At 28.0% G+C, this 12,371-nt stretch overlaps 1 protein-coding gene across 2 annotated transcripts; it reads right to left on the minus strand.

The window, feature by feature from the left end:
- Window positions 1–10,231: 10,231 nt before the first annotated feature.
- On the minus strand, window positions 10,232–12,371 carry LOC107849023 (E3 ubiquitin-protein ligase RLIM; the record flags this gene model as incomplete). 2 transcript variants are annotated; one of them, XM_047405677.1, is given in 5 exon segments in its annotated part: window positions 10,232–10,610; window positions 11,444–11,608; window positions 12,013–12,111; window positions 12,199–12,249; window positions 12,336–12,371. In XM_047405677.1, coding segments are annotated over 5 exon segments (504 nt in total), but the record flags the coding sequence as incomplete, so codon positions are not given.

Below are 12,371 nucleotides of genomic sequence, written 5' to 3' on the forward strand. Positions count from 1 at the left end.
ACATCTCCATTGTAATGTTGTTTCAGTATCTTCACAACAAATTTGGGTGTTGATTTTTTTAGCTTTTTTTTTTTTGTATATTATGAATCATACAAAGTTGGCTAAGTCTCTAATTAAGGAATGAAATTCTTTTTTCAAATGAATTATTTGTTTGATCTTCTTTAGCATATTTTTCTCTGAAATAACTAGTTCAAAATTTTGATAGCTTTTGAAAATATTTATCCATATATGGCTCCATATTTATGCTGCTATCAAACAAATTGTAGTAGCATTCTTCAAATTCACATGTGTATTCCTGAATGAAACTCATTTTACAAATTTGAAGTTTTTTTATCTATTCTGCTGCTAATAACCTTTATTTTTATTTTTCTTTAGAGATATCTTCTTGGTTTGCTAAGAATTCGCATCCTACGAATCTTACTATATGGTCTATTCTTGTTCTAGTTGATTTCTCAAATTGTTCTAGAATATTTATTTTAAAATTTTTTTTCTAATTCTTTTGATAATCCTTTAAACCAGATGTCTACTTTACCTGAAAAGGTATTTGTGGTGATTAAATATTTTTCTTCATTGGTGTGATTAACACCTTTTTTCAAAATGAAAAATAATTCTAGATTTTTTATCCATAAATCTAGAAATTCTCCTGAATTTTTTTTACAGTCTAGATCTAAGAGCTGAGTAGATCCAGCGTCTCCTATCGAAAGTTTATTTGGCATATATTTAGCTTTATTATCGTTATGGTACTGACTTGAATAGTCTTTTTCTTTTTTGAATTTGGGTAAGAAATTACCTTTTTGCATAGGCCCTGCGGAGAAACTTCCTTCTTCTTTTGAATTCTTAAAGTTTTCTTGCGGTCCTCCCGTATCTCCACTGTTCATGAGAACATGGTAATTTTAATTTTTTAGATCAAATTCTTCTAATGCATATACCAACTCGTCTATATCATTCATCTTCTCTTGATATATATTTCTTTTGTTTCTTTAATATCTGATTCTTCTTTTTTATTTTTAGAACTAGAACCTTCTTCTAATTTATTCTTAGGACTAAAATCTAATTTTTTTTTTGGCCTTTTTTCTAGAAAACTAGATATATTTCTTTCATCAAAACTTTCCTTTTGGTATATGCCTTTATTAGAGAATGTAGTAGTAGATTTTTTTTTCTTAATTCTTTATCAAAGGCATCTGCTTTTTCGATAAGATTATTTATTTTTAAAGGTGAGCTGTCCTTAATAGTTTTGATTTCTTTTTCTATTAGGTTAATTTTAACGACTATATGCTTTTACATTTCAATAAGGTCATCAAGTTTTTGCAAAATTTCGTTATTATTCATAGAGTATTGTTATAAATTATGTTTGAGCTTATGCTCATAAAAATAAACCTCAATTTCTAATTGAAATATAGTTTTTCTTTGAGGAAATAATAATTTTTCACAAATAGTATAGGTCAACGTCGCTATCTATATACGTACAATCATGAATAGACCATTGTTCTTAAATAAGACTGTCGATAATATTTTTAAAATTTTTTTCTTGCAACTCCTTATTTAATTTGATTGCCTTTAAGTTGGTGATCAAGGTTTTTTCATTAAAGAAGATAGTATAATAGCTCATTAAGCCGAAGGATAGATTATTTTAATAAAAGAGTTCAATTTTTACACAAAAAAATTTATGTTTCTCTTAGCATGCGAGCTTCATATATCATGTCAATTAGTATGACATCTGTAATCAAACTTTTTCAAATATAATCTTGCATCTTTGAAATATTTTTGTTAAGAATTTCTATTGACTTTTTAGGTTTCCAAAATCTTTAGCAAACTTAAGTTCATAATTAAGCTAAATAGTAACACTTCAAAAAAGTTATATGGGATAACAATCATAGCAATATTTTAGTGGCTTCTTATTCTCCATTATTTTTCTCTCTTTCTCTGTCTTATATCTCTAACCTTTTTTTTAATCATTTTGATTTTTTTCTATTTTTATTTCTTTTTCTTTTCATTTTTTTCACTTTTTTCCGCTCTTTTTTTTCTCTCTTTTTTTCCCTTTTTTTGTTGCTTTTATTGATTTTTTCTTTTCCGTTTTTTAGTTTTTTCTTTTTCCTATTTTTATTTTTATTTTCCTATTTTTATTTTTCTGTTTCTTTCTTTTTGCTTTTACTTTGACTTTTCTATTTATCTTTCTTTTTTTTTTTCTTTTTCTATTTTATTTTTTTGTGTTTTTTTTTTTTTTTTTTTTTTTTTTTATCTTACCTTTTTTTTTTTTTTTTTGGGGTGGGTGGGTTTGCTATTTTATATTTTATTTGATTTTTAAAAAAATATGACTACGCCGAGCACAAAACATTGATGATAATCAAAACACCTCAAACATTTATTGCATTTGTATTTGCATCATTATTTGTATTTTATATTCTTTGATACAATTATATAGTTCACTCTTGTATTTGTATGTATTTTATGATATGCACTTGTATTTGTATTTTATAGTTTGCACTTGTATTTGTATTTGCATTTTATAGTTCGCACTTGTATTTGTATTTGTATTTGCATTTTATAGTTCGCACTTGTATTTGTGTTTTATAGGTTGCACTATCATTTATATTTTATATAATTCACACTTGTATTTTAAAGAATTATTTTGTATTTATATTTTATTGTTAATTGCATATTGTATTTTTATTTAGTGATTTTATTTTGTTTTTATTTTATTTTCATTGGTATATTTGTATTTTTAAAAAGTTATTTTGTATTTTGCATTTTTAAGTTAACCGCATATTTATTTGAATTCTTAGTTGATTGCATCATTTATATTTTTAAACAAGTGAAATAGAGTTATTATTTTTCTTTCTATGAACACTTGTGTTTATATTCATTGATACTAATTGTATTTTATTGATACAAATACAAATGATAAATTATGCAAATACAATTGTTACATTTGTATCAAATGATACATGTTTATACAACTTGAACCGTACATATATAAATAATACACGTGTATATTTATATATATATATATATATATATATATATATATATATATATTCAAACACAAGCAAAAAAATAAATACGAATGATAAATTTGACATATAAATATTAATGCTACATTTGTATTAAATGATACATTGCATATTTGTATAGTTTAGACTCAAACAAATACAATTAATACATATATTTGTTTGTACACAAATATAAATGATAAATTATGCATATTCATAGATAAACTATTCAAATACCAACAATAAATTTATTTAAAATATATAGTTTGATACAAATAAATCTAAAATTTAAAACGCATATAAATACAAAATACAACAACAAAAAAAGAACGAAAAAACTATATAAAAAAAGAAAAAAAATGCAAAAATAAAGAAAAATAAAAAGAAAATTTAAAAAAAAATGAAAAGGAAAAAGCAAATGTAATAAAATGAAGGAAAAGACTAAAAAGGAAAAGAATACAAAAAAAAATGCAAAGAGAAAAAGAAACAGTAAAAAAATGAAAATATGAAGGAAAAAATGAAAAAGAAGAGAGACAAAAATAGAAAAATATTTTTTTTAATCATTCAAACCTATTTTGCGTTGTCAAACTCATTAAAAAGACTTTCTGTTTCTAGAAATACAATCTTCAGTTAATCTGTAATTAATTGGGTGAACGTGATTTCAGAAAATTAATTTTTTTTTACCTTATTAAACTCAAGTTTTTACCTAAAAATAAGATAATTAACTGTGTTTGTATATGTATTTAATGTTGTCTTGCGCATCAAATACAGATAGATACAAGTTGTTATTTCGGATAATTACAAACTATTGCTATGAAATAACTAATTATGAACTTAAATTTGCTACTTCTGAATCATTTCCAATTTGAATTGGTCATGACCCAATTCAATTTTTAATTCAATCCATTTTAATATTTTTAATTTCAACCTAACTTGTCCATTTGACACCCCCTAAAAAAAATACCATTTTCTATCTTTAAGCGGATTAATAAGAAATCGGAGGCATATAGAGTGGAATGGAACAAATGGAGTATTAATCTTTCGGACTTAAATTGTTATGGCCTCACTTGCTTGTGAAGGTAGTAACAAACACTCACTTTCATAAAAAATAATAATAATAATAATAATTCGATGTACTAAAGTTTTTTCACGGAGAAAAATGAAAAGAAATTAAAGCAGACAAAAGTGACCTTTAAAAGAAAGTCTACTTTTGGTTGGACTGCCTAGTTTGGATATTGAAAACTGATATTCCATCAACCAAGTTGGACCAGAGTGATCACCATTGCAAATGATGACCATCTTTAATAAATTTCCAACAGTAAAGGAACACAACCTAGAATTGGTTTTCTCGTCTGATCGTAAATCATCTCGAATGTGGATAGAGCATAAGGCTGGCGATTTCAGCTCATAGTTGTGAAAAGAGTTTATTTAATTTATATTTATTGAATTGGATCACTCATATTTTAAATGGGTAAATATGAATTTCAACTCATTTTAAAAGCTCATACAAATATAGTCAAAATGGGTAAAATATGAATACTCATTTAAACACAGAGATCACCCATTTATGCATAAAATTTTAGTTTTTTTTTCTTTCTTTTTTCCTTTAATTTACTTTTTTGCTTTTTCATTTTTTACTCGTTTCTTATATTTTTTTTTTCTTTCTCATTTTTTCATCTATTTTTTTTATTTTTTTATTTTTTCTTTGTATTTTTTCTTTTTCCCCTTTCTCATTCTTATTTCATCATTCATATTCGCTTGAAACCTACATGGATTAATTAATTTAAGCTTCTAGTTATTTTATTTAGCCTGTACAATTTATAGCATCTCTTATCAATTAAATATAATCCATAGTCTCACTCCGTTATTATTATTTTTTTCTATCTTTTATTTCTCTTTTTTTTCCAGTTTTTTTTTTCTTTCTTTTTTCTTTAATTTACTATTTTTTCTTTCTTTTTTCCTTTAATTTACTTTTTTTCTTTTTCATTTTTTTATTTTTTTTCACTTATTTTTTACTCGTTTCTTACACTTTTTTCTTTCTTCTATTTCATCAAAAATAATTTCAATTTTATTTCTTTTTTTCTTCGCATTCTTTTTTTTTTGTTGTTGTATTTCCATTTCCCCTTTTTTCATTCTTGGTTCATCATTTTTGTCATTTTTCTTTTTCTTTTTTTTTTTTTTTTTTTTCTTTTTTTTTTTTTATTTTTTTTTTACTTTAAATTTATTTGTATCGTACTATATATTTCAAATAATTTTATTATTTGTATTTGAATAACTTAGTTGTCAATATGTACAATTTATCATTTGTATTTATATACAAATAAGTGTATGAATTAATTGTATTTTCTCGAGACTAAAATATATAAATATAAAATGTATCATTCCATGCAAATGTGTCATTAGTATTTGTATATCAAATTTATCATTTATATTTGTATATAAACAAGTATCATTAGTATGTGTATGATTCAAGTTGTATCATTTGATACAAATGTAACATTTGTATTTGTATAATTTAGCAATTGTAATTACATAATTTTATTATTTTTATTTGTATTGTTTAATTTATACCAATAAAATACAAGTTGTATCAATATATATAAATATAAGTGTTCGTAGAAAGAAAAATAATTGTTCCTTTTCAATTGTTTAAAAATACAAAATGATACTGTAAACTACGAATGCAAATACAAATAAATGCAATTATAAATACAAAATACAATACACGGTCAACTTAAAAATACAAATATAAAATAGATCTTTCAAAATACAAGTTCATCAATGAAAATAGAATACAAATACAAATACAAGCAAAATAAAACCACAAAATACAAATACAATGTGCAGTCAAAGATAAATTACAAATACAAACAGTCCTTTTAAAATATAAGTGCGAATTATATAAAATATATATGACAGTGCAAACAAGTTTTGAAGTCTAAAAAACAAATACAAATACAATTGCATTAAGTAGCTTGGTCCATCTTTATTCCATTTCATTTATGGCATAGGATCCACATAACCCTCGATTTATGGGAAAGTTCAGCTTCAAATTCAACTTCTAACTCCCTCATCTTAGAGTTCTCGTTAGAACAGAAGTAAGGGACGAAACGAAGAGCTTAGGGTTAGGCAAGGTAGGAAGTACGTTGAAACCTTGATTTGTTTACTTCTTGCTACTGCTAAAGATATTTGGTTTGACGAATGTAATTTCAAGATCTTTCAGGATACTATATTTGTATCTGTCCATTAGGTGGAGTCCACTTGAGTGTACTTACACAAATTATAAATGTTGGGCGAATATAAATCAATATGCGCTTAAGGTAATTTCGTTATTATAAAAAAAACAAAAATAGAAAAAAAACAAAAAAGAAAAAAAGAAGAAGAAAGAGAGGTAGAAGTTAGAGATAGAACAGAGAAAAAAAGCGTAAAGAAAGAATTGAAGAAAAAAATACAAGAAAATCAAAAAGAAAAAAATAATGAAAAAGGAGAAAAGGAAAAAGAAAAAAAAATAATGGTAAATACAAATATACTGAGTGATTATGATATTTCAGTCATCATCCATAATTTGTACTCGACTTAACCATGTTCTTCGAAAATAAAAAAAAATATAAAACATAAAATACAACCAAAAAAGGAAAAAAATGAGAAAGAAGTAAAAACAAAACAAAATAAAAAATAGAAAAAAGGAGTCTAAAAAGGAAAAGAAAAAAAAGAAAAAAAAAAGAAATGAAAAAAAATAAAACTAAAGGTTACATATAGAAGAGAGAGAAAAAATAAAAAGAAAAAAATTTAAAAAAATAAAGGGAAAAAAAGTCAAGTTGATATGATATAGAAGTTTTAATTTTTTGACTTTAGGAGTTAAAGTGAGTTGGAATCATTTTTACTCAATCCACATTTGACCAAATTCATATTTATCCATATTTATATGGACGGATTGCAATTCAAATCATTTTCGCTTGATCCATATTTAACCCGTCCAAATCCAATCCAATCCAATCCACCTATTTGCCACCCCTAATAGAGCAGTAGTAGGTGATCTTCTAATCCGATCCCGAGCTGGATACTGAGTGTTAGAATCTATTATAAGATACTCCGTCCCAAATTGAGATGACACATTGATTAAGAAAAATAATTAATAACATGCCTAGTTTATTGTACCCCTATTAAATAATGTTTACATTTTAATTTGAAGAAAAAAAGTAATAATGCAAAGGGTAAAATATGCAAAATAATGAAAAAAGACAAGTGAAATGAGAAATCAAATTAAAAAATTTGAGACGAATAATTTAGAACGGAGGGAGTAATATACAACAAACTAAAATATGCGATCAATACTTTGAGAAGTCGTCTGGTAGAGTGTATAAAGTAATACTGAATAGGATGTATTTGTAGTATTGGTTGAGATTAGTTATGCTGGAATTAATTCTATTCGGTGCTTGATTTGATGTATTAAAAGCGACAAATGCTTTGTTATATATTTTTTTAAAAGGTTATTTGTTTACAGAAATATCCACCATATTCTATGGCTTTATGTTAGAGTTGTCAGTACGGGTTGGCCCAGTCCATCCGGGCTAGTCCACACAGACTTTGAGTTTGACGGGTCAGGTCAGGCTGGCCTACCAAAATAATGGGTCAAAAAACACTAAGCCCACACCAGTACTCTGTGAGCTACGGATCTCACGGGCCAGCTCACTTTTTAAAAAATAATATTTTATAATTTTATTTTAGAATGCTGATAAACATAAATATTATCAGACAATATTATATAGTGTTAATACTTGTTAATCAAGTCTCTAACACCCCAAAAAATACTTCTAATAGCGAAATTAAATAATTTTTGACATTATATACTTCAAACCAAATAAAAATACTAATAAGCAATCTAAATGTTGAATGTATTTGACCTACGAACTGGCCCACAGGCTAGCCCAACCCACATTGCTCAAGCCCCACGGGTCACAAACTTATTCGAACCGGGTTAAAAAACTTTGTTCTTAAATAGGCTGCAAAACTAAAGCCCAACTCCATTAAATTACAGGTCGAATCGGGCCAGCCTAATGGGCCTGACCCATATTGACGGCTCTACTTTATGTACTTTCTTTGCAAAAGTTTTAGGATAAATTACACAAGTCCCATACTTAATAGATTATATTACTTAATATCTCTTACTTTTTTAAAATTTATATAAAATCTCAGTTTTCAACTTTACTCTTGATACATACAAAACTTCACATCCTATTTTTACTCTACCATTAACTCATTCAAGCTATTTTTTTCAAAGATTGTCTTCCCTAAAATATCTCCCTAATTATCAACAATTAAATCATCTTCTTTCCTGATTTTTTCTCTTCCATTAATGCTTAAATCATCTTCCTTCTTGATTTTTTCTCCTCCATTAACGCATGCAATTTTTTTTTTCCTCTCCTAAAATCTCTCTCATATTTTAAAAAAAAAATCTTTTAATACATATATAAATTTATTTAGTTATTCATACATGTTTATTATTTTAATGGTGATTCATATGTATGATAAATATGATATTATTATATGGGTATTATAGTGATTCATACGATAGATACATTTTGTATGATTTTAACGGTTGATACATATGATATTAATGGGTGATATATTTTGTATTATGGTGATTCGTATGGTAGATACAATTATTTATTTCAATTATTGGGTGATTCATATGATATTAATGGATGATATATATATATGGTATTATGGTGATTCATATGGTAGATACAATTATTTATTTCAATTATTGGGTGATTCATATGTTATTAATGAAAGGTAATGGTGTAGTCAGTGTAGGAAGCAAAAGTAATAATATTAAAAAAAAAAAGACTAAAAGCATAATTGAAACATAATTAAAATTAAATCTAAAAAAACAGACTAAAGTTAAAGACAAAATTAAAGACGGGAAAAGAGAAAAAAGAAGAAAAAAAACATATCTTTCATAATTAAAGACGAAAAAAGAGAAACATAATTAAAACACCTAAATTAAATCTTAAAAAGGAGAAAAATTAGATATCTTTCCTTAAATAAAAGAATATAATGAATAAAAGAGAATCTATTATTTCCTTAAATAAATATCTTTGTCAGTTTCAAATCTATCAATTTTTTATATGTATCACCTTATAACATATGTATCACTATTTCAAAAATCAGGATAAAATGTCATTAACAAAATAGTCGAAATTTTATGTAATATCACTTAAAGATTCAGGATTTATGTTAAGTTACCAAAGTTTTAATTATTCAAACTTAAAAAAAAAAAATATTTGGTCTTTTCACTTAAAATAAACACATGTATATTAGGTATCACTTTTATTTTTCTATTGATCTTTGGTGCTTAAAAATTGTTTTTCGTCAATCCCAGCTCCCAGCAAGACTATTAATAAAGTTAAGGTACTTACAAATCTTACAAGAAATTGGAGGGCTTTCATACTTTTGATATCTCTTCATTGCAACTTCCTTGTACTATTTTCTGATCAATGAAAGATAATGTGTTGGACATGGATGCCTATCTAGGTTCCACTTCATGTTTTGTGCTGGAACCTAATCAATGGGGAGCCAAAATATAAAGACGTAATAATGACCTTGTATGTACAAGGTAATTTTTTGACGAATTGGGTTAAACCCCTAACTCCGCCCCTAAATCTAATAGAGTTTAGCAATGACAATGACAACAATATATCAAACAGGTAACCTCAACTTGGGTTTTTCTTCAAAAGACAATTGCACCCAAGTTACAATAATGACATCAATATATCTTAAATCTATAAAGAGCAAGAATTAAAGAGAAGCAAGAGCCACTTTTGCTTCAAGAATAAGGATATCATCAATTCAACAACTCAGATACTTGTGTCTTCCTAAATGGATGAGACTTAAGACAACATGTTTGCCAATGCTCGCTCTATTTGGAAATACATAGCTAGCTTTCATTCTCTTGGCAATTCCATAATAAGGAGCTTTGGCATTGGGATAGGCTTGAATAAGAAGTTGGAACTGGTGAATTCAACAAACATATCCAGACCTTACCCCTACCTCGGGTTCTGGACCCTTAGCTCAAGGAAAAATAGTCCAAAGCAGTTCAAAAAAAGAAAATAGTAAAAGAAATAGCAGATAATAACACGAAAGTAACTAGAACAAAATAATCTGGTAATCGAAGTACAAGAAACAACAAATAATAATAGCAGAAATCAAAGTGCAAGAGTAAATAATGACAACACTGGTAAGCAAACTACAAAACACTTTATAAGGACTTCAAGAAATAAATGTCAATGTTCATCATCTATCACCACAAAGCCTGCATTGGCTTGGGTTTATTGGTTTGATGTGACAAGAACTTTATATCTACACAAAAAAAAAAGCAAAATATTCAAACAATGAACAGAACCCCCAACTCCTCCAACTTGATGAATTTGTACAAATCTGGGGTTGGAATCTAAAATATTGAAGCTAAGATGATGTTGTGGATGATTGTGATGGAGCTGCTGAAGCTTTGCATATAGGACACCAATTCTTGAGGCTCAACCAATGTTTTACACACTCCAGATGATACCCATGCTCACATTCCAACCTTCCTATTTCATCTCCAATCACATACTCCTCCTGCAAAACGTGTCATTACTTAACCGAGTTCCAGCTCTGAATTCATTTTGATATGCGACATCCGAGATGCATGAAGTGGCAGAGACACCTTTTCATAACTAAATGATTTTATAGAGAACACAAAGAAAACTTGACAGTCATAGTGAAATGTGGTTATGCAGGATGATTATAATAGAGGTCCGACTATATATGTGTGTGTGCATATTACAATATCTTTTAATAAAACTATGGATGTATAATAAACCGACACTACCTGAAAATGCCATCAATTTGGGACAATTAGTAAAGCGCCAGAACCTCTATAGCCTAGAATCAAACGTACAAGCGAAGTAGCGATAATACGCCAACACCACATGCAAAAAGTCTATGTATGGTCGCTAGATGCATGGAACTATGCCTGGAATAGGATAGACATGCCTAAATTATGCAAAAACAGGCAGGCTGCATGTTTGACCAAAAGGTTGAAAGATCGGAAGTACTAATAATAAAACTAAATTTAGTGACATCCACTCAAATTATGGCTCTAGTTATTAGGTCAAGACATTTTTCACTCCATCGTGTTCAAAAAGAGAGTTTGACAAGCCATAAACCTAGAGAACTCTACTAAATAAAGTTTGCTTATTGATGACTAAAACATTTTAGGATGCACCACATAAACTAATGTAATGTTAACTGCACTTCAAGTAACAATGCAACAGAAAAAACACCAAAGTGACAAACTACATACTTGGAAAGGAAGGATAAAAACATCACAAATGATGAATTATATTTAAGTATAATGCAATAGGGAAGTCGAAATATACATAATATTGCTTGAAGTGAGTGGGAAAAACCTGACAAATAGTGCATTTGACCTCATCTTCATTCTCATTGCTTCCAAATTCCCACATTTCTGAAGGGATAGCCTGATAAATGCTTTTCCGGATGCACTTTGACAAGACCTCCTCCGACAGAGCTGTGCTAACACTCCCCATCCTCTCCTCGAGAGCTAATAATTCCTGTTAACACGAAAAAAGATCAAGTTCTGCAGGGCATAAAAGGTATAACTATTGGTGGAAACTTATTTTTTGTGCTAACTAGAAATGTGACATAGAAAAATACTACTCAATGATATTTAAGCTATTGGATGAACCTTCACTCCACCACCCCCATAAAGAACACCTCGTCATTTTGATGATCTGAACATAGTCAGTAATCATATAGCAACATACCCATCGTAATCCCACAAGCGGGTTCTAGGGAGGGTGGAGGGTAGAGTGTACGCAGACCTTAACACTACCTCGTAGAGACAGGGAGGCTGTTTACAATAGACCCTCAGCTTAAATAAAGCATGCCACACAGTTAAAAGGGGGATACAGATATGGGAGTAATAACAACAACAAAATAATGCGAAAATACAGACCTCATAGGACATATTGTCTATATCCAGCCTCATGCCTCTATGCTGGTCGTAGAAGTTGAGGCCACCAAGAAACAAGTTGGTCTCCAAGACAAGTACTTGCTGCACATAAAAGATAAGAGTTCATCATAAATACAAATATGAAACATCCTACGCCTGGGTGGTCAAAAATACTCAAAAGGTGAGTACCTCGTATGTTAATTCTTCATCTTGTTCCATTCTCTCAAGTGCCACTAATACCTGCAAAGAAAAGCAGAGACCAAAGTAACATACCGTAAACATCAGGTAAACCTGAACCAGGAAAAACAGTATGAGATTCTTAATACCTGAGCAACTCCATCCATGTTATATCGCTGCAAGGC

The sequence above is a fragment of the Capsicum annuum genome, unplaced genomic scaffold (genome assembly GCF_002878395.1).
Source record: "Capsicum annuum cultivar UCD-10X-F1 unplaced genomic scaffold, UCD10Xv1.1 ctg80732, whole genome shotgun sequence".
Lineage (NCBI taxonomy): Eukaryota > Viridiplantae > Streptophyta > Magnoliopsida > Solanales > Solanaceae > Capsicum > Capsicum annuum.